The following is a 26,713-nucleotide window of genomic DNA, read 5'->3' as shown; positions in this document are numbered from 1 at the left end:
CAAAAAGATATTATCATTGTTATTCATATTCCCTTACTGTTTCATCTTAGAATTGAAATATATAATTGTTCTTTCTTACTCACATTCTCACGGTGAATGATTGTCTGATGTGAATAATATCACTAACATGGCACCCGAAAAAGGGACACTGGATGAAAAAAAAATGAGATTGGACAGAAACTTGAACCATATCTTGCCAAAGGACAGCCAGTTGAACAGACAAGGAAGCTGTGCTGAAGTGAAAGCGAAACTGATCCTTCAGTTTTGACTCAACCCTAAGACCCTTATACCCAGTACCCACCGCAGAAATTTCAGTTATTTTTAGTAACAGTTTTAAGGCACTTGCATAAAGATTAGGTCAAATAAGTGCTGAATTTTCGAGATGTTAATAGATGTTCTGGGAGAGATAAAGATGATATATATTTGATGGGAACGAAGGAGCAAACCACACCAAAGCACCTGCCAACCAGCTATGTAGAAATTTCCCGCAAACGACCAAATGACTGTATTTAATAACATTTGAAGGTAGCTTCGTGTACCCTTGTAGACGAGCAAAAGCTACCAGTCATTTGATTTTGGCACAATTTGATCCATTCCAAATACAAGAAACCAATTTTAGACGCAGCATTGAAAAAAAAACTTGTGCAGTTGATTAGGAAAAAAGATATAAAACTTCGAGTTCACTCAGTCTTACTCACAGTAAATATATGTCCATGTACATACATCAGTGATATACCAATCATAATAACACTTTCCATCACATTTCATGAACAAACCGTCACCACACCAGGTCAACAAAAGGAAAAAAAAATTCCTATGGAAACAACTTATGGACTCACAACACAAAGAGACCACTGATTCTTTTTGATACAATAGGAGAAAAACACTTACAAACTTACATGAAAAGTAAGCATACTTTCACATGCTTTAAAAAAAAATATAGGTGTTTTACTCTCCTATTAACACAATTTAGATCATATAAGAAGCGGGTTTACGACCCTGCCTGTCAGAGCCAACCGGGGCTCAGAGGGATACACCATCCCAGCAGAAAGACCAAGACATTCAATAAAAACGTTCTCCCCATCATGGAATTGAACTTGGGTCTCCTGTGTGCAACAGCTAAGTGTGTAACCACTACACCACATATGCAATTGTCGTAATAGTCATGATACGTGAAGGCATGGGGAGGGGGGGGTGCGTGTAAACTTAACCAAGATATGAGCAACTCCTGAAGAAATATTTCAGTTTACAGCAGAAAAGGAAAGGTGTGAGTGTGACAGTAAGCAAGATTTATCTGTTCTCCTCATCAGCGTCAGTGTCTCCAACTATCTCATTGAAGTTGATGAAATGTATCCTCCCCACATCTCGCCTCAGGTTTTTGATGGAGTAGTTTGATCCTGTGGAGAGACAAGTACATTCTCGTTCACAAAATGTCAAGAAAGTAATTTTCATTTTAAGAAATGTACTGGTCAACACGCACTGATCATTTAGAAGAAGGCAGGAAAACAGATGACCCCCCCCCCCCCCCCCCAACCCATTAAAGAAGGAATTATCGAAAACTCCTTGGACATTCACAGCTACCACGACTGTGCATATGAAAAGTCTTGGGACAGGTTGGTTTATTTTCAATTTTCCAACTCCTGCTTTCTTTTCCTTACCATCTTCAACAGGAATAGCCCCCCTCAAATAAAAAATAAAAACAACAGAAAATAAAAAGAGAAAGAAACCCACTATGTAGCCAATATGGTTCAAGCTATGCCATCCCAAAAAACGCTCAATAAAACAAAACACCCCCCCCCCCCCCCCCCAAATCAAACAAACAAAAACAAACCCCAAAATAAAAAGGGGAAGTGTAATTATTTGTGAAAATAATACCTCTTGGCACAAAGAAATCGTCGTCAGTCTCCACGACCGTAGACACGTCATTGACAGTCAGACAAAACTTTCCATGCACGATGTGAAACACCTGCGGAAACAAACAGTTCTCGTTTATTCTCACCACCTCGACGCAACGACCTGAAACATTTTGTTTTTCAAGTTATTAGATTTAGTTTGGTAGAAATGCTAGTTTGCTAGTTAAAGTTACCTCTTTGTGTCCTCAATACAGAAGGGTTATGTTTCATAGGATGAAAATCCAATTACAGTAGAAATCGCTCAAGACGGCCACCCATTATTGAGGAGAATAGAGACTGTCCTAGACAGATGTAGGGGTCTTGGACAGTGTCATTATAATATTTTAAAAACACAAGGGGGGGGAGTGCCATTTGTACAGGTGATTGTATTGGGAGGGGTGAGTGGGAGGGAGAGCAGGCCTGCCTAGTCTACTTTTCCTGAATTAGGGACTCCTAGAGCCAAAAACAGGGACATTTGATCCAAAAGAGGGACAAGACAAAACGTAACTCTTCGGAGTCTTTTTGGCGGCTTTCTTGGACTTGTTTTCTTCTCTCACCACGGCCTCATTTTCACTCCCAGAATGTTCACTTAATTCACTGGTCTTGGACGCTTTCTTCTTTTCATTACCTTTATATCCACTGGCAGCGCGCTTCATTATGGATAACAATCCTTCTAAACGTCGAAAATAATCAAGAAATTAGCAGAAAAGCAACTATAATCTAGATCTAGATCTTAGGAAAGCTGGTTGTTGATGCGCCGCACGCGGTCCAAATCACAAAGATGCTGTGCTGTATGATGAAGTGAAAATAGAAAGTCAGATACAGAAACAATATTGATGCCGAATCGAAAAAGACAGGGACGAGGCCTCGAAATCGGTGAAAAAATGGGAAGTCCCGGGAAAACCGGGACAATTAGGCAGGCCTGAGAGAGCAAGAGGGAAGGAGGGAGAGAGACAGGCAGACAGACAGACAGAGAGAGAGAGAGAGACAGGCAGACAGACAGACAGAGAGAGATAGACAGAGAGTATTGATGCTACACAATGGACCATGGATAGAAGTCAGTAAAATGGTCAACCACTAAGATAGTGCACCTCAAGAACTGACGTTGGGAAAAGTGTGAGCTGATGAGCAGTTAGAATAAAAACCCGGTTGTTGTCAACATCTTTCAACAAGCTCTGTTCTCAGGACAAAGTAAAACAGCTCTCAGAATGTCCTTTCCTTTTCTACTCTTGACTTTCATCAACATCATCATTGCCTTTCTCACCCTGCACTCGGGTATAAGCCACAAAGAAACACTTTCCACCTTTCTCTATCCTGGGCTAGCCTCTTGATGTTATTCCATGTCTTCCCACTTTTCTGTAAATCAATTTCTGTAATTCTGACCTTGCCTTCTACTTAATTTAACCAAATATTATCACCCAATCCTCGACGCTTAATGGCAACAGAGGACAAAAAAGCAAGTAAAAGTATCACCTAATTTTTCAGCAGAATCAAACAAAACAAACTAAATAAGTTTATAACTGTAACAACAAAGGCAAACAACTACTGACCACTGTCTGCACCACTCTGGAGTATATTTTCTCCGCCAAAGGTCCCAACTGTAGCTCTCCGGTGAAAAAGTTTGCCTGCTGAAGCTGTAGGCCAAAGGCAATGGGTCCTGAGCCGGTCAAAGGAGCCAGATCGGAATCATACCACTCCCGCTGGTCCTTGCGGGCAACAAGATCTACAGAGAGACAAACAAAAGAAAATCAACAATACTTATTCAAAATCTTTGAATGCTTTTAGTAACAATTTTATAGCATTTGCAACAAGTAGGTCATACGAGTGCCAAATATTAGATTGTTCTATGTTTTTGTGAGATTTTTAAGGCACTTGCAACACAATAATATCATATGAGTGCTGAAGATTAGAGGTTTTACAAGCAAACAACAAACACAAAAAAGAAGAACAAATATGGACGATAGATGTTTGATAGGAAAGAAGGAACAAACCACACCGGAGTACCCACTAACCACCCACTGCGAACGCTAAAAGTAGTGTCCAGTTGCAGATTTCAGATTGACGAAGTATGTCAGATTCACATATTGTCTATTACTAGTTTTTAATGCTACAAATTATTTCTAAACCATGCTAGGGAAGCTATTACAATATTTTCCATCCACGGTTTGGCACTTTTTTTTCTGTTTACACATGGTTTTATCCCATGGCCTCAACTATTTTCATAAGAGCAAATTAGTGTGGGCAAAATCTGCCAAGAAACAAGGACCTAAAAGAGATTTTCTTGTCACCTGTTCCGGTTTCTGATGATTTTATTCATTAAAAAAATAATTTTTTTCAACCCTCATCATGCGGAAGCCGGGTTTATGTAGCCCGAAAAGCCTATTTCGGCACCTCGCGTACGTTCTGGTCCCGAGTCAGTGTAGCTCCTGGCTCAGCGCACGCGCATCCTCATACGTGTCATTCGGGTCCCGAGTCGGATCCCCATTCACGCAGGTCAAGTGTGTGTGCGTCAGTCTGCTTGAGTTTGTGTGCGTTTGTGGCCTTCTTCTAGAACCGCCTGCCTGGGTTCGTAATCGAGGCATACGTCTCATTCAAAAGATGCCAAGTTGGTAGCTCTAGATGTTTGTCCAATGAAATTATAGAAGAAATTGACCCACTTAGACATGAGGAGCTCGAAAGGATAGTCAGGAAACAAGACTTCCATTTTTCTATACAAAATATTTCAAATGAGCTTGATTTTGTATGAAATGATACTACCTGATAAAAAATAAGCTTGTTTGATAGTTTTGAATACCATTGTGCAGGTACAAAGAACAATTTGAGTGTAAAACATTAGGAAATTGACCTAAATTATCCCCTTTCGAACCTCAGGTCATTCATAACAACAAGAGCGTCCAGAAAGGTTATTTGAATGGGCGTAACTACTCGTAATGTCTTATCAGCTTGTGAGAAGGGGTTATTCACATGTTTGTAACACTTTATAAATAGAAAGCTATGAAGGATAGAGCGTTATTTTCATCATCGGTTAACACACTCCCGCGGTATTCATGGCGAAAACACACGTTTCCCGGCGCGCGCGCTGTACACCAACAGTACACACTGAGTGACCCCGGCGGCCTGCCCGGCACGTCCAACGTAATCAGTTGCTGATAAGATATGCATCTGGGCACAGACGCAGGATAAGAGTTAATGGTGTTTTTTACACCCTCATCGACATAATTTAGATCATTTATGAGGCTGGCTTCCAACTCTACCTGTCAGGGCCAACCCAGGCTAAGAGGGATACAACATCCCAGCAGATAAACCAAGATACTCAATCAAAATTTCTCCCCACGCGGGAATCGATCTCGGGTCTCCTGCATGCAATAGCAAAGCACCTAACCGCTACACCACAAACACCGTCAATTGGTAAGCCAGCATCCTGTGATAAATACCTACCCATCATCTTCTGCTCTTCAGTGTCCGGGTCCAGCACGGCGACCTCGGTGGTCAAGGTCACATCTTTGTCTGTCTTGTAGTGGCACGACAGACGTTTCTTTGGCCCATGGGCAGGAACACTTAGGGCCTTCACTGTGGATGGAAAAAATATTCTAAGTTTAGGTTTGGTATGAGTTTTACGGCACTTGCAACACAATGAGGTCATATTAAGCGCAGAAGATTAGAGGAGTTACAAGAGAGTAACATACACAATAAAGAAGTAGGAGAGGTCAGGACGATAGATGTTTGATAGGAAAGAAGGAGCAAACCGCACCAGAGCACCCGCCAACCACCCACAAAAAATTCTCTTCAAATCCAGAAATCTTTCTATGTGTTTCTTGCCAAACATGTACTTACTTCACTGTTAAAACTACATTTTAATCCAAGCCTTTTATGTTAGAAACCAGAGACACATGATAGACTTGAAAAACAAAATGAAATAACTTTCAACTGTGAAGTAAAAAAAAACACACGAAAAAACCCCCAACTAAATTCTCAACTTCTGACGCAGTTATCAGCCTCAGTTTTCACAAAGAAGACAAGCTATCAACCTGCTGTAAAAATGTAACTGCAGATGTTTTTACGCCCCCATCGACATTATTAAGACCATTTAGGAGGTGGGCTGCTTTGACCGTGCCTATCAGCAGAGCTGGTTGTAACGGAGTACAAGTACTCCGGTACTTGTACTTACATTACAATTTTCGGTACTTTTACTGTACTCCGGTACATTTTGGAAACCAGTACTTTTACTGTACTCCGATACTTTTCATAAAAGTACTTTTGAGTATTTTTAAAGTACATTTTGAGTACTTTTGAAGCTTAATGAAAGGGTATGTGCCGGCATTTCTGGTCATAATTTACGGAACAAACACCCGGGGGGGCACAGCCGATCAACCAAGAGTTAAAAGTTGAGATCAAAGAACGGCCCGTCGCGCCAAAGATCAGCCACTATCGTGAATGTGATCACAAGCGTTGTAAAACTCCATGAAACGGTACAGTGTTTGCTCCAGACAGGATCACACCAAGGTGTGAACTGACCGATGCGTTTCTTTTCCCCAAACATCGCACTCGCATCTGAGCTCACCACCTAAACTTACATCACTCGCTGGGTGGGTAAGGAACTCTTCCCTGACCATTGAAAGCAGTTTTTCTCTATTCCCGAATTTGCGAGACAGCCTGAACTTTAATTGGTGTTGCCACAACGTAATGGTGCGTAACAACAAAGTAAAGGCGGTTGTGTGTGTGTGTGTGTGTGTGTGTGTGTGTGTGTGGGGGGGGGGGGGGGGGGAGGATGACTCAATCAGAGATGGAAAGCTAAAATTGTTGGACAGGTGAAGGGGAGGAGCAACTGGATAAACGTAGATAAAGATCTCAAGACTCACGATAGGCTAATAAGTGTGTATATAAATTATTTATGGCATGCCTCATGCCACTGTGATTGGTCATCAAGGTTGACCACTCTTTGCTCGCCATATGTCATAAATCCACCCAGGGGTCACGTCAGTTCATGGGTCACTGTAGATTCTTCCTTGGCTTCGTCGGCTGAGATCCCATATTTTTCTTGCTCCCGAGTACTGGGATCTTAGGCGGAGACTACTGTAGTAGAGAATCTTTGTATTTTGGTTTGCCGTGGGCGTCGTGGACTATACAGTGTGACCAAAATCTATCTTACCACTGTAATCAATTGAAACTGAAACTGTGTTCTCAATGTGTATCTAACAATTTTTTAGGCTGCCTAAATTTCTTTAAAACCTTTTTTGGGTGGTTTTTGCGTAAGGCTACATTGATTCCTTGAGGATTTGTTCATGAAGAATTCAATGCACTTTTCCATTTCTATGCTGGCCATTTTCATTAATTTTATGTTTTCTTAAGAGCAGCTTAGTATCTACATTTTCTAATTTGGATACTTTTTCTGTAGAACTTTCCGACCTCTTGGACTGACTTACATTTGATCACATTGTCTTGCTCAAACAAGTTCTATTCATAATATATATCACTTACCCACTAGTTGCGTCTATTTGTTTTGGGGGTTTTTCAATTTCACGAACCATTTCCACCTTCGTTCAGTGTGTACATTGTATATTCAAATGCTTTGTATACTGTTTACATGTTTAGTAATAAATAGCCTAATTGGTCAAATATACTGGATATGTTATTTAATATGATGTTTTGCATAAGCGCTGATGAGTTTTAGCATATTAGCAGAAAGTACTCAAAATGTACTCATAAGTACTTTTTTAAAAAGTACTTGTACTCAAGTACATTTTACAAGAAAGTACTTTTACTGTACTTAAGTACATTTTTTAGATTGTACTTAAAATTTGCACTTAAGTACTTTTTAAAAAGTACTTTAACAGCTCTGCCTATCAGGGCCAAACCAAGCTGAGAGGGATACAGCGTCCCAGCAGACAAACAGAGAAACTCCAAACACCCCCCCAAAAAACCCCAACAACAACCCCTCGCCACTCAGGAATCAAACCCATGTCTTCTGTAAGTGATGACGAAGCTCCAAGGCTACACCACAGAAGGTGGAGAAGATGAGTTATCAAGCCGAATTTCCACCAAGAAGACAAAACCACCACTTACTTTTTCGCTGTTTGATCTGCTTCCTACGCTTGTCTTCTCTGGCTCTCTCCTTCGCTTCCACCACGGAGGGCTGGATGCCGGCCACCATCATTCCAAATCCTGTTGAGCAGAGAACATGTGTAGAAAAAAAATCAATAAAGATAATAAAATAAACAATACTACTTTTCTTGATAACTTGAGGACAAAAAAAACTAACTAAATAATTAATAAAGATAATAAATAAATAAATACCACATATTTATCCGCGTGAGAAATTTGGATACTTGCACACAATATTTCTTCCTCTAAGCTACATAACCCACAATATCCAACCTACATCGTCATTTTACAAACACGCAATTGGTGGACGCCGCTGTACAGCCGCCTGTTCCTGTGCAAGGATTATTGTGTCTTGCTCGAGGACGCACCCCTGTGAATTCCCTTAACAAGAGCTCTATTAAATATAACATAAACGCAGGCCTCAGGCCTGCCAACTTTAACAAAACCCCAGTTAGTGACCCCTAACATTATAACATCAGACAGCGCAACAAAAAAACGAATTTACATCCTATGGGACTAGTTTTGGCTAAGTGTATACAATGTCCTCTCAAATTTTTGATTGCCAAATCCGGAACAGTCCCCGGAAATTCAGGACAGTTGGCAAGCCTGCAAACATTTCTCAAACACTTCCCTACGACTAATAACACTGGATTTACCTGTACTGTCTCGCCTGTAGATTATTCCCTCCCCCTTGTGAGCGCTGAGGCGCCTCACTCTCGTTCTATGAGACCGACGAAGTCCGTCATCATTTTCGCTGCCAGGTCGAACTGAAAAGAAGATTTGAAAAAAAAAAAAAAAAAAAAAAAGAAAATTATTTCCTGGCTCTGATTATGAAATGTGAACACTTTTGAGTAAATTTTGTGTATTTAAAGAGCAGCACATTGACACAATAACAGCCATTTAGCCTTGACAAAGAGCAAGACAGGCGGATAGAAATAACAGAAAGAAAATAAAAGGAGCAGGATGAACCAGAGGCATCCTTCAACCACAAGAGAAATGAGAGAAAAAAAAAAGTTAAGGAAGTAGTATCAACCAGGGGCATCCTCCAATCACAAGAAAAATGAAAGAAAGAAAAGAAAGACAGAAAAAAAAGAAAAGATCTTGTATTTGTCTGTTTTAGTAGAAGTTTTACGGCGCTCGCAACAGCATAAGGTAATATGAGCGCCAGAAGATTAGAGGTGTTACAAGAGAGTAACGAACACTAAAAAGAAGAAGGGGAGATAAGGACAATAGATGTTTCATAGGAAAGAAGAAGCAAACCACACCAGAGCACCCGCCAACCACCCACAGATCTTGTATCATGTCTTCATTTCATCATCACAGTAAAAAAGTATTGGTTGCCATTAGAGTCGTGGTTTTTTTGGTTCATGTTTATTTAGATAATAAGGAACACAAATCATTATTTGGAGCTTCTACACATTTGTTTGAAAGTGAAAAAAGAAAAAACAAAACTACTATGCTTTCAGCGGTGCCAGTGTGGGAACAGGTGCTCATTGTCTCAGTGAGTAAAGAAGTGACACCAAGAACCTTCAGGATAACTCTCTCCCAACCCCTGTGTATGTGAGCATTCTCTCAGTACCCACAGTGATACTATGGCAGTATCCAAAATCAAAATAAATTTTTTTTTTAAATGTAGGTGATTTTATGTCCCCATCAACACTCTGCCTGTCAAGGCCAACTTGGGCTGAGAGGGATACAATGTCCCAGGAGAAAGACTGAGAAACTCAATAAAAATTCTCCCCTTCCAGGAATGGAACTTAGATCTTTGCACTATGACAAAGTGTCTAACCACTACACCACAGATGCTGGTACAGCAGGGTATGGGTTTAAACATTTGACACAAGCTAAAAAAGCAACAAAACAAGTAAATGTAAAAAGGAACCGACCAAATTAAATATGAGGCGTGCGGACAAAATGAATTACTCCTTGTAATTAACAAATAGTGATAATGGCCAGAAATCGAATTCTGGCTGTTCAGGTAAATCTATGACATAAATTCTGGCTGATAAGAGCTAAAGAACCTTGGCTGTGATGAGTTATTGGTCCTGAGTCCTGATTTTGGTGCTGATATTTGTAAGTTATGTAAAATCGTGCCAACATGGTACAAATTGTAATGCTTCAAGAAAAACAGGAGTTTTTTGGTCTGTGATGGTGATGACGACGATGATGATGACGACAAAGAGTTAAGTCTTACTGATTTTGTTCGAGAGGTCTGGTACAAGGAAGTCTTTCGGGCTGGGGTAGTGGTGGGTGGTCTCGGCGTAGTGGACCGGGGAGGACGTTGGTGAGGGCAACATCGTGGAGCTCCGTCCATCGGAAGAAAGCTCGCCTGGAGAACAGAACATGAGGAATGTCATGAAAAATTACATATAGTTGAGATTGTTACGATGGTCATTCATTGTTGAGGGGTAAAGAAGTTGTCTTAGATAGGTGGAAATTTTACAGTGTCATTAGTCGTTATAATGTATCCCCCCTCAAAAAAACAAACAAAACAAAAAAACCCAAAAAACACAAGAATAAGAAGCCGATCTGAGGAAGAGGGAGGGGTGGGGGGGTGGGGAGGGAGGGAGGAAGAGAGAGAGAGAGAGAGAGAGAGAGAGAGAGAGAGAGAGAGAGAAGAGAGAGACAGGAGAGAGAGAGAGAGAGATAGAGAGAGAAGAGAGAAGAAAGAGAGAGAGGGAGAAAGAGAGAGAGGGAGAAAGAGAGAGAGAAAGAATGAATACCTTCATTGCTTTCATTCTGGGAGACCTCCAGTCGGTCGATGATGTTGCTGATGCGCACTTTCCTCCCCTTCAGCGATCTCTTGTGTGGGTTGTTCCCACGCAGACACGAGGCAGGGGCCTGGGGGGTGGCGTCCACTGCCGGAATAGCCATCTTTGTGTTCCTGGCCAGGGGGCCTGGAGTCTCCACTGGAAAAGTACAAGGCGTAGATGACAACTTTACAAGACCAAAACACAGATTCCTCCCTTAAGGTGGGTCAAGATGGTGGGCATTGGCCAGTTGACCCCCCCCCCCCCCCCTCCTCTTCCTTCAAACCCTCAACACACTTTTCTACATTCAGTAAATTCAAGCAATTCAAAGTGGAACTGCGGTAAAAGTAAAAGACCTCTCCAATTGACTCAAGAGCTTCGTTCTCAATATAATTCTCAAGTCTGTTCTTGAAAGGTCATAATTGTCCTTCAGCATCTGCATGTTCTTTACTTACTGGTTGGAAGTTATGGTTTAATGTCAGCCAAAAATTACAGACACATTCAGTGTTGGCCGAGCCTGAGGAGTCAAGGACTCCAGTATTACCTGGGCCACAGGGAAGTGAGGGATAATTATAATAGCCTGGTGCTGTAGAGGCGCATTCAGATAAAAAATCCGCATCCATCCATCCATTTAACAAATGGTAGCCGACTGGGATCATCAAATTCATTCCACATTGTGTTTGTTGTGTGCCTTCTTTGTTTCAGCACATTGAGGTCGCACAGCAGGTCTATTTTTGTAATTTCTCAAAATTTAACCACGAATTTGAATATGATATCAGATTTAACCATTTCAACAACAACAACAAAATGTGTTACACAATAAGGTCATGTGAGTGCTGAAGATTAGAGGTGTTACAAGAGAGTAACAAACATAAAAAAAGGAAGAGAGAAAAGGACGATAGATGTTTGACAGGAAAGAAGGAGCAAGCCACACCAGAGCAGCCACCAACCACCCGTATTATAAACTCACCTCGAGGACTCGGACTTTCCGGGGAGGAATCCAGATCCGGCGAGGACAACTGCGGGGAAAATCTGCGCGACAGCCGGAAAGACGGACCGCTCTGTGGGGTCACCGAGGGCAATGACAGCAACAAGTTCACTCGCTGCGGCGTCGCTGAAGCTGGAACTAAACATTTCAATTGAATCTTATCCTTGGTTCTTTTTGTTTTAGTAAGTGTTTGTTTGTTTTAGTAAGAGTCTTACAGTGATCGCAACTGCATAAGGTCATATGAGCACCCGTTTAGTAAGTGTTTTACGGCACTTGCAACACAATCAATAAGGCCATATAAGTGCCGAAGATTAGAGGTGTTACAAGAGAGTAACAAACACAAAAAAGAAGGAGGGGGAGATCATGACTATAGATGTTTGAAAGCAAAGAAGAAGTAAACCACACCAGAGCACCCACCAACCACCCACAACCTGGGTTCACTAAACATTGTTTGAGTTTGAGTAAAGAGAACAAGCACATTGACATTTTCACTGAACTACCTACGTTGACTCACTGAGTCAATAGAACCCTCTCAGTCCAAGGAAAAATACAACATGGACAGAAACAACAGAAGGGAAGAAAAGAGGTAGGATCTATTAGTCTATTAGTGGCGCCCTCTAGCCTCCTGCACTGCACGCCAGGTGCAGAAGAAGAAAACAAAAACTGATACGAATAAAAAAACCCAAATACACAAGTCTGTAAACCGATTTAAACAATATTATAACAAATTATGATCTTACACGTTTTAGTAGATGAACATAGACACTGCTGAAAACAGAGACAGGTGTACACCAACGACTGATTAAAACAGTGATTTTAGTATTAGAAAAAGTTTTACAGCATTCGCAACACAAATAGGTCAGATAAGCGTCAAACACTAGAGGTGTTACTAGAGCACGCAAAGAAAAGAAGGAAGAGAGATTAGGATGATTAATATTTTATAGGAAAGAAGGAGCAAACCACACCAGAGAACCTGCCAACCACCCACTGACTGTGTCTGAAACAGAAAAAGCTGAGGGAAGAAAAAATCTGTGAGAAACCTCACCATGTTTCTGTGAATGTCGAGGTTTCCGAGACAAACTCTTTCTGGGCTGGTCTGTAACTTCTTTCTCTTTCTTCCCTCTTTTTGACGTTGAAAGTCTCTTCGACTTCTCGGGTTTGGTTTCGGACACTCCCAGCAGGCGCTCTGCTTCCCCTTCGGTCGACTCAGCGCCTTCGCCTGCGAGGTCCTGAGCATTTTCCTCCTCCACTTCCTTCTCTTTGTCTCCATCATCAGAAGCAGAAACACTGTCCTCCAAAACTGCAGCAAGGGATCTTCTGGGACCAGAGGTTCCCACTTGTCTCTCCAACTCTTTTTTTGTACAAGATTTGCTTCTGCTGCAACTACTCTCCAATTCCTTTGTCGAAGACGATTTTGTTTTGGCGCTACGACCTCCCAACTCCTTTGTCGAAGGTTTTGCTTTAGTGCGACTACCCTCTACTTCTTTTGTTGTAGAAGATTTGGTTCTCGTGCGGGAACCTGTCGTTGGATTTCCTGGTACTTTTTCTTCATCTTGCACCTCAGCTGGGGGGTCACAAGACTTGGTGTCTGACTGTGGAGGTTTGACCGGGGATTTCTCGTCCTCTGCTAAACTGACTTCAGCTTCCTCACACACCTCCGAAATTTCGCCTGCGACATTTGTTTGAAGACACTCTTGCTCTTCAGGACCTGCAGAAGTGTTGGCGTCCACATTCCTCTTTCGTTTTCTCAGCTGCTTATTCAAAGGGGCAGCTTGTCTTCGTTTTGACTGCCTAACCTTTTTGCTTTTAGAAACTGCTCTTGTTAACTTGGGCTGACTTTGAACCCTTTTCCTCTTGATAGAATTTTCTTTTTCCAACCCAGAGCCCTTTTTGAAACCACCAAGAATAATTTCATCATCTGTCTCTTCCTCCTTTGATGGTCCAGAAGTTTTAGAAAATGGATATTCTTTGGATGCTGCTTTTTTTCTCACTCTCCCTCTAGAACTGATGTCTTTTGACGTGACCGTCCGCGAGAGAGTCAACATCTTAGACGACGATAACGTGACCTCAGATACTTCACGACTGTCTTTCTCTCGCTTTGAAGCAGCACGAGTAGAAGGCACATTTTCTTCAGCTTCTTGTTTCCTTTTTCTGCTTGATCTTTTAGTTGCCTTTTTTCTCGTGTCCAGATCAGCAGGAAGTTCCGCAGATTCATCACTGCTTTCTGAGGATTTCCTGTCAGTCTGTGACGGCTTGGTTTGTGACGGTTTCTTATCTTTCAGTTTTGCTCTCCCGCCAGACCTTTTGGGTGATATGTCCGTGTTTGGCTCGGACCGCACACTTTCGGAGTCCTGGCCGGCACTGATTACCACCATATCTTTCTCTTTCTGTCCATCATTCTTGGCAGCACTTCTAGTTTGAACAGCCTTTCCTTTTCCTTTCCTCTTGCCCTTGGCAGATTCCTCGTCTGCTGCCAGGGTTGCGATTTTCTCTGCGCTGTAGCCCAAAGCCAAAAGATCTGTCTTGCTCAACTTTGGAGGAGATGGTGAAGACGCCCCTTGATCCAGCGTATTTGACGAGGATTTACGTTTCCTCGTCTCTTTCGTCTTTGACCTTTCTGTAGCGTCATTTCTTTCTTCTTCATCACCAGCCTCGACAATGACAAAGTTGTCTTGACCTCCCACGTCAACAAAGGTGAAACTCTCGAAGGTAGACAGGAGAGTTTTGTCTTGCTGGCTCTGGGACAGATTGGCCCTGGTCCTGTTGGGGTTGGAAGGACAAAAGTTAAAGAATTCTGGAATATACAGGATGTATCTCAAGTCTTAAAGTAAAAAATAAAATGGTGCTTTACCCCCCCCCCCCCCCCCCTTCCTCAATTGACACAATTTACCCCATTTATGAGGCGGGCTTCTGACCCTGCCGGTCAGGGCTAACCCGGGCTGAGAGGGATACAACATCCCAGCAGAAAGACCAAGATACTCAATAAAACTCTCTTTACACGGCAATTGAACTCAGGTCTCCTGCGTGCGACAGCTAAGCGCCTGACCACTACACGAAAGAGGCCTGTACAAATGTGATAGACTAGATGAATGCATAGGTTGTCCCTAAAGTCTGGAAACAAAGGAAATCTCAGTAACTATAACTGACTGCAGCGTGGAGTCATTCCTTTATGTCCAAAGAAAAATTTTACAGGAGAGGGGGGAAAAAAACCAAGCTAGTTAATTCTCTTGACAATTATACCTATATTATGAATTTTTTTCTGAGTCTTTCGACAATTAGAATATAGATTTTAACAAAATATTTCTTGAGCACATGCAACCGATACCACATATAAAGAAACAGAAAATTAAAATGTCAAAATGTTTATTTGAGTACATCCGATCAGCTGGCCCCAGACTTGTTTCATGTGAGAAGACAGTAACACAGAGGCTCATTGAGGAAACTGGATCAGGAAGACAGACAGATAGAAAAAATCATTTTATGAATTTAATTCAATGAGGACAAAAATATTTTTATTCGTGCTAATTAAATATTGTTCCTTTAGTGGAAAACTGATTGTACTAGAACAAATAAAAACTGAGAACATTCTAAATACTTACCTGACTGGGATGGCAGATTTCTTTTTCTCTATGTCATTCTGTGATCTGTCTGTCTTGTTTTTACTGGCGTCTGCTATAGCGACAGAGTATGACAGCCTGAGAAAGACATCCATATTGTGGTCAAACATCAATGCCATACATAAAAAAATAAATATAAATATGAGTCATCGTGGTGAAATCCAGCGCTTGTCAAAATAATGAATTTATAAAAAGACCAGGCATTTTTCTGGCCAGTGGACATTTTTTCTTCGAATTTCCTTTTTTAGGCTCAACATCTTTTATACCTATTTAACAACACATTTCTGTGAGGATTTTACTGAACACTTTGCCATCACAAGGCTCATATAGTAATAATAATAATAATAATAAATAGCATTTGTATAGCGCATAACCCCACTCGACAGCAAGCTCTATGCCCTTTACACTATATTATTATAGTAAAAACCCTCGCCATCAAAGGCAAAGACATTTTGGGGAAAATCGAAAGAAACTGGGTGGTTAAAGACGTCGATCAAAAGTTTAAAAAATTTTAATTTGCAATTTCCAAGGACACTTGAGCTTTGAAAATCACTAAACTTTGGTGGCCATTTTCTTGCTACCTTTCACCTCTGAAACCAGGCAACCTGCACCTCCTTCAGCACTAAATAAAATATCAGGACTTCTATTCAAGATATTGTTTTAGTAGAGGTTTTACGGCGCTCGCAACTGCATAAGGTCATATGAGCACCAGAAGATTAGAGGTGTTACAAGAGAGTAACAAACATAAAAAAGAAAAAGAGATAAAGACGATAGATGTTTGATAGGAAAGAAGAAGCAAACCACACCAGAGCACCCGCCAACCACCCACTATTCCGGTTATTATTTTTCATTGAAAGCAAGACAAACGAACAAGCTTTAAGATGTCTGGTATTTGATGATGATGTTGATGATGATAGCATTGCTAAGTTGAGCCATTTTAATAAATATTTTAAAATTTTGTTACCTATACTTCCTGACTCAAAATCAATCAAGATTTCTACTCTGCTTTTTCAACAATGATGATGATGATGATAATGCTGATGATGATACTTCCAGCATACCTCTTTTTAATCCCAAAGAAGTGACTGGCAGAAGCCTTTTCGGCATTGGTGACAGAGCCGGTCACATCACCGCCAAAGTTGAGCGTGGCTGTTGTGGTCGTGTCCTTAGACTTGTCCAAAAGACTCCTGCCTGGACGAGACAAAAGACTCCCACCCAGACCTGAGATCTCCTGCAGAGGAGAGAAAGCAGAAAGGAACAAAACTTACTAGTTTAGTTTCAGTAAGAGTTTTACGGCACTTGCAACAGAATAAGGTCATATAAATGCCGAAGGTGTAACAAGGAAGTAACAAACACAAAAAAAAGGAGGGGAGACAGAGACGATAGACTTTTTATAGGGCAGAAGGAGTAAACCACACCAGAGCACCTGCCATCCACCCACACTTACTAGTTTATGTTTGAGGTCAGAGAAGCATGTCAACACGATAATGGTCATTTACATAATAGCGGATAGCTGCCAACTTTTCAAAACCACAAAACCGACTCTACCTGTGCGGCAGGCCAAGATGGCGTGCATTGGCCAAGTGGCCCAAATTCCAAACCCTCCACAAACACACTTTTCTGCAATCAATAAATTCAAGTTATTCAAAGCAGCAAACGAAGTGATACATGTTTAATAAAGATCTCCAGTTATGTATTGACACAAACCCTATTGACTTATAATGGGCTTCATTATTATTAGCAAATTCGGTATTGAAAGACCAGTGGTGAATCTGTGAAGAGCAATGCTATAAAACAAAGAAAAAGCATTGCAAAAACACACAATTCTGTACTCAGATCCTCAAAAACATATTAAACATAACTTGTATGTACTGGCTGACAGCAATGAGTGTATAAATGTATGAGTTTGATGCCCAAATCAACACTATTAATTTATCTAAGAGGTGGGACTTCTGAATTTAACACCCGTCTCTGACAGGACCAAGCCAAATGGGTTGAGAGTTTTGAAAACTCCACAAACGATCCGAGTACAAGAATGCCCCGTCTGAGATGTCATTTAAAATTAAGTCACACAAATGTTGCAAATAAAACTGTGTACTGTCAGTTCGTTTACAAATAGTCCTGTACAACTGATGAAAATAGAATTCAATCTTTAAAAAGAATTGATTTTATGCCAATCCAATCAGGATTTCAAAAAAATTGCCACTAATAAACAACCCCTCACAAACACACAAAATAATAAATACACAAAAACAGACAAACAAAATCTCTCAGACTTGTTTACCTGTGACACAGCTGTGCTTCCATCTTCCCTACTGGACATCTGATCTTTTCCACTTCCATCTGTCTTTCTGCCACTTTGGGAGGCTGACTGCACAGACTTTTCTCGCTTCATCACCACCTCAGACTCCCCTACAGCAGAAGGCTTAGACTTCAGAGAGACGTTCACCTTTGAACTTGTATTCAAACCCCGTACCTTGGAAGCACCTCTTGATGACTTTGTCTTCCCACCATTCTCGGTCAATCCTTCAGATTCTTCCCCGCCTGAAGACGGCGGCCTTTTAAACAATGTCGAAGAATCACCGGATGTACTTCCATCCTTCGACTCTGGTGGTTCTGTTTCTGCGCTTGCTGTTGCCCCGTGCTCTGTGTCGTCGTCTCGGTCAGAATTATTTCCAGTCCTCTTCTGAGGACTGGGTTTGATGCGACTAAGATGGAGAATTGTCTCAACATTGTCACCAGCAGCGATTATTTTCACTTTCTTTAAGCTCTTTCTTACACCCTCGTTTTGGGATTTATTCAAATTTTTACTCAGCTCGGCTACAGCCTGTTCCAAAGGAGGATCTGCACCGCATGCAGAACTGTCTCGGCCACTTGACTCTTTCAGTTGTTTGAGGGAAACATTCGCCGATTTACTCAGCTTCTCCGAGCTGTCACTGGAACTACCTGTCTTTCTTTCCTCACTGGGACTTTTTTCTTGAAGCTTTTTCAAACCTTTTCTCAAAGTCCCCTTTCGAGATAAATTCAAATCCTCCGTCTGCTCAGTTCCAAGGTGCTCACTGTGGGGCCTTTTGTCGAGTTCTGTTCTCTTCTGACCAACATCATTTGTGATTTTTGACTGTTTCCTGGAGCTGTCGAGTTTTCCACCATGACCTCCACCCTGATTTGGATCTTGATCAACGTGGGGACTATTTTTCCCCCCTTGATCATCATGGGAGACGGGCGACACTTGATTCTTTCGCCTTGATCTTTTTCTGTCCACATGACTTCCTTGATCTGTATCTCCTTGACTATCAGTGGCACTACTTTTTCCTTCCTCGTCGTCATGAGATACAGACAATGCTTGATTCTTTCGCCTTGATCTTCTTCTGTCCACATGACTTCCTTGATCTGTATCTTCTTGACTATCAGTGGCACTACTTTTTCCTTCCTCGTCGTCATGAGATACAGACAATGCTTGATTCTTTCGCACTGATCTTCGCCGGTCCACATGACTACCTTGATCTTTATCCTCCTGACTATCGGCTGGACTACTTTTTCCTTCCTCGTCGTCATGAGATGCAGGTAATGCATGATTCTTTCGCATTGATTTTCGTCTTCCTGTCGTCGCTTTAACTTCCTTTCTTGTTTCAGTGTCAGAGCCACTGGACGCTAACTCTCCACTGCCCGAGTCTAAGACTTTTTTCTTTGCGCTGGATGTTTTTCCAGAGTTGCTGCTCGCCCTTTCTTCCATTCGTCTGTGTACTTTGCTTGAGAGACTATCAGAATGATGGACAGAACCAGAATTGTGCAGGGTAGACGCGTTTGGTTGATTTGTTTCTCCAGGTGAGCCAGAGCGCTGGGGAGTTACGACACATAGAGAAATATAAACTCAGTCAAAGTTGTCTGAGATGGTCACACACTGTCGAGGAGAAAAGTGGCCGTTTTAAACAAGTGGTTGTCTTACAGTGTCACTACAATGTAAAAAAACCCAAAAAACATTTAATTGGGAAAATGGAGGTAAATGGGAGTCTGTACAGGTAATTGCCTTATACAGGTGGCCATGTGGCCATGGTTGAATGTATTTTGAACTGTGTTGTCCTTGAAAGCCAAAGTATATTTTTGTATTAAATGACACCCCCCCCCCCCCCCCCCAACATTTCAAGACTATCTAATAGCATACATTTAAAAAATAAAAACGGTGTATAGAAATGTAACAAAAATTTACTTCTTTTCACAACAACTAAGGTAGTTTCGATTTTTAGTAAGAGTTTTACAGCACTTGCAACACAAATAGGTCACACAAGTGCCGAAGATTAGGGGTGTTACTGGAGAGTAATATACGAAGAAAAGAAGGAGAGATAAGGACGATAGATGTTTCATAGGAAAAAAGAAGCTGAAACAACAGAGCCCCCAACAACCACCCACACACACAGCAGTCATAAAACAAAACAAAGCAAATACAAAGAGCATCAAACAAACCGAATCTTCAAAAAAAAAATCTGGCACAGAAAGAGCTTTGGGATCATTACAAAAGGCCGTAGAAAAAAGTTAATATGCTGTTGTGTAGAAAGCGATGATCTCTTAGATCCCACACTAGACTTACCAAAGAATTCTTGATAGACGACGTCTCGGGCGTAAGTTGTGGGGACATGGTGGACTCTGGTTGGAAACAAATGAGAGGAAACAAACTGCTGATATCTAATAGTTGGGGAGTTCATACAGATTCAATTTAATCAGCTGGTTCGTCTCTCATTTCTCTGCTCAGATGCTCATAAAAAACCTGTGCTATCCTGGTCTGTACCTGTCACCCATCTGCTTAAGTTTTTTAAAACAAATTTTTCACAAAACTTAAAAATAAATTTTTGAATATAATATTCCTCTTTTATTGATACCTGTGGGGACATTTTAAATTACAATGGCTTAACATATGATGATATACCATACCTACATAAAGACAGTACATAAATACATGTATACATATTCAAACATACAGAAATACTACAAACATGCCACTGCTGGTTGCCAATGTGCAGCACCCTGTTTTTTGAAAAAGGTTTATCGTGTTTTGCTCAGACACACCCCAGTGACCACCGAACTAAATACCAAAAATACATCAAAGTTAATAGCTCATTGTATCTAGAATCTATAGGAGAAATTAATCTGAGCATGATTAACTTTTCTACTGCTGTGAAGTAACATTGCTGTTGTGAGGTAACATTGCTGCTACAATGTTTGGTTTCAACATACCATTATCTGATTGAAGTTGGCTGAAGTTTTCCACCCTACTGACGTTTTTGCCGGCCAGAAGATCTCGGCCTGTTCTCCTGCACACACCGAAGGAAAGAAAGAAAACAAGAAATAAACACAACATATTTTTCTTTTCGACAATTAATTTTTTAACGGCACCAACTATACACATTCATACTGCAAAGAAAAACTCTGTTCATGCTAAAGGAAACAAACAAATTTTTAAAAAAATAGGAACAAATTTCTAAAAGAGCCTGTTTTCCAGCAAAGGTCAGTGTTTTTCTCAAGGGCACATCCAATTTGATGCCACTAACATTGCTTGGCATTCTTGAGAAAAGGAAATGAAACAAACTATGAAGGGATAATGGAAAAAAACAACAACCCAGACAAAATTTATAAATAGGTAAGAAAAAAAAACAACCAAACAAAATATCACGTTCAAGTATTTGTTACTCGTGAGTGGCACCTAGCTCAAATAGCATTGTCATCGATTGAAACAGAGCTGCTTGAGCAGCATCGCACCATCAGTGCTTCATCGCAGTGTTTTCAGCAGTCTTCATCTCCTGTCTTTGAGAGAAATTCTGCAGAGCAAGCCTGCCGCTTTCATAGCGGGACCCCCCCCCCCTCTTTTTTTGACATTTACGTCAGTGTGTCGAGTGCCTTTCTGCGGCAGTGCAGTGTAGAAGATGGGGTTGGGGTGGTGGGATGAGTGGAAACAGAGCAGCTAGTAGCATCCTTTGGCTTGAACAGAGAGCACTCAAGTAGTAGCAAGCTTGGCATCGAGCACTCACGAGTTGTAAAATAAAGATAATGAGTACCGTACAGCACTACTGAACAACTGCTCTACTACCCACGTCATGCTGGCAATAAGAGACCCAGAGGCCTCTAATCTATAGTTCCCAACTGACCTTCCAACTCTAGGATTCCAGTCGAAAGGATTCACTGGCACCTCCATAGCTGGGCTCTGGAAAACACAGGAGAAAAAGGGTTGCTTTTTTTCTGCTGAAAAGCTAAAGATTATTTTTTAACATGATTGCAATATAACAGGGCTTTGGGGAAGACAGATATTTACATCAGGTCAGGGAAGAAGAACGACCTTTCAGTAGCCCTCCTCAACTAAGTTTGTTAAAACATACACTAATAAAATATGATCACTGGCATCTTGATGCGGGTAAGCGTAAAGTAACCCCCCCCCCCCCCCCCCGCAATGTGCTTCTCTTTACTCAAACGCTAAAACATGCATCAAAGTATTCAAAGGCTTGCAAACTTTTGGAAAACCAAGCCAGGAATACCCAGTGTCATGACATATCAGATTACGCAACTATACACAAAACTTCTCTCAAATTCCCAGAGGAAATTCGGGACAGTTGGCAAGCCCGCACCAAAACAAACCTTGGACGGTGCCCCTTCACTTTTTCTTGCCGTTGTCGGCTGCTTAACATTTTTGACCGCACCGCCTCGCTTGGTAGTTCCAGTTTGAGCTGGCGCCAAGACAACATCCTTGACATTTTTGTGCGGCGACACTTTGGTGTTCTCCACTGAGGTCAGGGGCACTTGTTGGGTCACGTCAAGAGTCTGGTCCGCCTCTGGGATTCCAGAAGTTTTTTTTTTAAAGTTGTGGGTACAGTTCATTAAAAAAGTTATCATAAGTATTAGAGATGTAAACATTGCAATGACAAAGGATATTAAAATACTTATTTTGATAATACCACCTTGGCATAATAAAAAGAAAATACTCGCAAACTTGAAAATTACAAAAGAAAATAGCAAACTTAGATTTTTTTTTTTTTAAGGAAAAGAAACCCCACCCCTCTAAATTTCAAAAAAAAATTTCAACTTTAACATCACACTATATTCTTTGCTTGAAATTTTTTTAATGACAAAAAGAAACAGACTTGACAGAACACTAAAAGAGAGCTTTAATATAACTGATGGGAAAAGATTTCAGTATAACTTTTAAGTGTCTACATTTGAAACATTCTGTGTTAACAGAACTTGCTCCCACACAAAATTATATAACCCAATCCACACTGAGAGAGAGAGAAAGAGAGAGAGAGATAGAGAGAGAGAGAGAGAGAGAGAGAGAGAGAGAGCGAGCGAAAGAGGTCAGCAGGAGATATTCTCTTAAATGCAGCACCGTTTCATTACTAGGACAAAAAAAGCAATTATTAACATTTGAGAACAGAAACTCAGCATGTTACACACATTCACAGCAAACTGATGATACGCTGGAGTTAAATAAGGCTCTACAAACACTATTATTAACAAAATAATAAAATTCTATATTATTACCAGAGTCTGTGAAGTAATCATCTATGTTGTCCATGCCATTTTTCACATTTTTGACTTTGTGAATTGAAATACCCGTTCTCCTGGGAAATATGCAAAAGACATTTCACAAGTTGCAGAAGGAGGAACTTTTACTAACACTAAGATTTAACATGTCGTGTTGCATTCTGAAGCTTCAAAAAAGGAGTTTAATAGTTAAAAAGAATAGAGGACCAGCAGCTTAAGAGAATTGTTCCACATGTATTACTCACTGTATTAAAATAATAACAACATTTGAGAAAAAAGAAATAAAATCAAATACGACCAAGATGAATATTTACTGTCAGAATGGTTTGAAAAAAACAACCCAACCCCAAACTACACATATCATAGCTAATAACTGATTATAGTTTCTGCACTACCCGACTGTTTTGAAAGATAAATTATCAAGCGTTCTTCAAACATTCTCAAAGCTCCTTTCAGGTTCAGACATGAACAACCCAGGTACCACCCACTATTTGACCCAAAATCATCAATCTTAAAAGCTGCCCCCATCCCCAAGTTATCTAAAGTCAGTCCTCAGTGAAATAAATGTTGTACACTAGAAACGTTTGTGTTTGAGCTAGATGAACTGAATAGATCGACTCACCTTCCAATCTCAATTCCTTGGAAAGGATTGTACACATAAACTTCCTCAGCATCCATTCTTGGACAGATGAAACACCCGTTTCTCTGCAATTTACAACAAAAAAATGTCAACAGATACAAAAGAAGCGTAAAGTTGATATAAAGGGAGATGGACATTAGACTTAGAAAGGGGAAGACGAGATGAGATAAAATAAAAAAGAGAGACTAGATTTGAACACAAGAAATCGTAAGGTCATTTTCCGAATCTTGTTTGGCTAGAGCTATCAACTATCAGAGAGAAATTTAGTCGTAACAGGTTTGGCACTTCAAGTTCGAATTAAAAAATATATATTTATATAAATATTCAGAGCCCCCCGGTAAAGTGCGTGCATTGTATTGTAATGCCTTGGGTCTGCGAGTCTTTAAAAGATTTCGGCCCATGAATCATCATAATAAAAATGGAACAAAACAAAACAAAAAATGCCAAGACTTACATTGTTCATCCTAGGTACATTGCTCTCTTTTTCGGAACATTTTACTTAGTCAATGGTATATATATATTGCTTTCATCAATCTCTTATTGGTGAGGTAGAGAAAGGGTTAAATTAATGTCACCTCCAGTTCTGCTCTCTAGTAGTGGTAGTAGTCATGTTCATCACTCTGCTTTCTTCTTCTCCACCTTCTGGGCTCTTGACTCTATCTACTATTAATCCTGGCTCTTCTTACTGCTGTTTTTCAGCCACACCCCTGATCTTAGGGGTAGATAAAATCAAACACCTAGCCCTCTTGGATAACGGTGAAAAAAATCCCGAAGGTTGAGTGTGCAAGCTGTGCACCTCAAAGATCCCTTGGTGGTCCTAAAATCGATAGTAAAGAAAGCTTCAGCTGCCACTCAAGCAAATTCAAAATTAATTCACCAAAGCTCACATCTCGATTGTTACCACACTAAAATCGAAACAATTTTCATATAAGGCTGGAAATATTTAGGAACATGGGTCGGAAGTTGGAACGGACGTCCTGCTGGACTCAATTCAGAGCCCGAGTAAAGATCTAATTTTTCTCTAATCGGACTCGAGTCCCGAATGTTAAAATTTCTGTATGACCGCTGGTGAGGAAACATTGTATTGTCACTAATAATTATTAGAGATATATTTCTATGGGTGTAGGCCTACCTGCCATGGCTGATAATGATTGATCATAGTCATGGGCTTGACTGGGGCATGGTGTTTTTAGACACAACTTTGTTGACTTCAGCTTCTAAGCCAGCTCAGCCTACTTTTGACAGCGACGGTGGTGGGTAGAGCATTATTCCACAATCAGCACAATCTTCTAGACGAGCACAGTTTATTCACAATTACTGGATAAAACGTTTACTATTTATTCACAATTACTGGATAAAACGTTTACTAGACACCTTGACTCAAGTCCGAATATGAAAAAATGTTATTCGGACTCGGGTCCGGAAAAAAGGAAGTGTCTTCGTTCTATAGATCTAACATTCAGTGCTTCCAATTTTCCGCCATTTTTTAGTTTCCCCCACACCTTTTCTGCCGATCCGATGCCCGCCGCCTCATTGATACGCCCCCCCCCCCCCATGTTTCCCACTTTCTTTGTTGTAGAAAAAGGTAAAATTGAAGATTAGCAGACCACCTGGCACCTGCATATTATGAGCTGGGTAAAAAAAAAAAGACCGATTCGTTCAAATACACAAGCCTGTGTCATATCGATTGTTTACCAAGAAAAAGTTGTGTTGCTGTGTAGAGCTGAGCATACGGCAACTTTTGATTCCAAGACCAGCGCACAATTCATTACGTAGATCTACGTCAAGATTAACTTATTATTGTAATTGTAATAATGATCAGTTGCTGGGGGGAAAAAGACTGACGCGTATGCGACGTTCAACACCCGGACCGATAGTGCCCCCCCACCCCCTCCCCGACACGCACACAGCCACACGTGTGCAGGCTGCCCATCCGACCCCGACACACGCTAACGAGCCATCTTTAATTGCTTCTGATGACCTCTTGACAAATAAACATTTATTATCTAAAAGCGCTATAACTTTTCAGGCCGGCCTCAAATTCATCATAAGATTAAAACTCGGCTCCTGCACAAAACGCCTTTTTGCCCGAAGTGATCCCGGTCTCTACCCAGCCTGAGGCGAGTCACGAGTGAGGCAGGACAGGAAGCCGGATTCACGAGTCATAGGAAGTCGGAAGTGATGTCATGCTGGACAAGAGTCAGAGTCCGAATAGGCCACCTCTATTCTCACCCGGAGTGAGAATAGTGCAGGCGAGTCTTGTGGCTATTCTCACCTGGTGCGCGTTCACCCTAAACCACAGAATTCTACACTGTGATAACAGAAAAATTGTAGAATTCTGTGCCGTGAACAAACGTTCCATTACAACTGTAGCCTACTAAAAGCGTACAATTTTGTCTGTGGGCAGTGGAGAGAGAGAGAGAAAGAGAGGAGAGAGAGGAGTAGCGCGAGAATTTCCGGGCAAAACAAAATGGCGACCCGCGTAGTTCGGCTCGATTCGAAAAGTTAAATAGCCGTAGCACCTTTGTAGACAACCAAATTAATTTACTTTTGTGTTTTAACATCATATTTTAACTTTGTTTTGGTTAATTTGATCGTCCACAGCGATAGACAGTATTCAGAAAGAGAAGAGAGAGAGAGAAGAGGGGAGGAGTTGATCTTGCGAGAACTTCCGGGCGGGTGAGAATAGCCACTTTCATTCAGAAAGAGACAGAGAGAGAGAGAAGAGGGGAGGAGTTGATCTTGCGAGAACTTCCGGGCGGGTGAGAATAGCCACTTTCGTCCGAATAACATTTTTTCATTATAATCGGACTAGAGTCCGAATAGTCACTTCGTTGACCCCCGAAGCACTAGTGCGTCTGTGTTCGGGAATGAAAGTAAAAATTTACCATCTAAACAATCACCGCCCTTGCATAGTTGCCTCAACTCTTGATTGTTGGCATGCTACACACACACACACACCTACAGTACAGCCAACAACGACAGTAGAGGTAGAAATGACTAGCCTACAGGCTACGCCAGCGCCGGGTAGATTCTACCGTACACTACACTACAGTTGAGCAAAATCCTTGACTCCAATCAACTTACCCAGATGTGATTCAAAGAGAAGCCTGAGAATAGAAGGAAAGATTAGATCTATCTAGATCTAGATCTATATGGCATAGTCTGTTATATAATTTTTGTTTAGATATTCCCTTTAA

General features: G+C 41.1%; 1 protein-coding gene across 2 annotated transcripts; it reads right to left on the bottom strand.

Annotated features, from left to right (window-relative positions):
• Nucleotides 1-988: 988 nt before the first annotated feature.
• Nucleotides 989-26,664, bottom strand: LOC101858975 (axoneme-associated protein mst101(2)). 2 transcript variants are annotated; one of them, XM_035972877.1, is made up of 21 exons: nucleotides 26,601-26,664; nucleotides 23,496-23,578; nucleotides 22,871-22,950; nucleotides 21,971-22,164; nucleotides 21,487-21,542; nucleotides 20,579-20,655; nucleotides 19,935-19,990; nucleotides 18,706-19,187; nucleotides 17,634-18,591; nucleotides 16,411-16,580; nucleotides 15,332-15,427; nucleotides 12,778-14,492; nucleotides 11,715-11,870; nucleotides 10,718-10,903; nucleotides 10,189-10,323; nucleotides 8,651-8,761; nucleotides 7,956-8,054; nucleotides 5,331-5,462; nucleotides 3,443-3,615; nucleotides 1,876-1,966; nucleotides 989-1,397 (listed from the first exon to the last, which is right to left on the bottom strand). In XM_035972877.1, exons 2-21 carry the CDS (start codon nucleotides 23,549-23,551, stop codon nucleotides 1,291-1,293), a joined length of 5,130 nt encoding a protein of 1,709 aa, XP_035828770.1. In that variant the 5' UTR covers nucleotides 23,552-23,578; nucleotides 26,601-26,664; the 3' UTR covers nucleotides 989-1,290. The 2 variants fall into 2 exon arrangements, with proteins under 2 accessions (XP_035828770.1, XP_012944614.1); XM_013089160.2 differs by having other exon boundaries at nucleotides 17,634-19,187.
• Between the last annotated feature and the right edge of the window lie 49 nt (nucleotides 26,665-26,713).

The sequence above is a fragment of the Aplysia californica genome, unplaced genomic scaffold, assembly GCF_000002075.1.
Source record: "Aplysia californica isolate F4 #8 unplaced genomic scaffold, AplCal3.0 scaffold00885, whole genome shotgun sequence".
Classification (NCBI taxonomy): domain Eukaryota; kingdom Metazoa; phylum Mollusca; class Gastropoda; order Aplysiida; family Aplysiidae; genus Aplysia; species Aplysia californica.
Note: the sequence above shows the minus strand (reverse complement) of the source record. Positions and strands in the feature narration are given on the sequence as shown.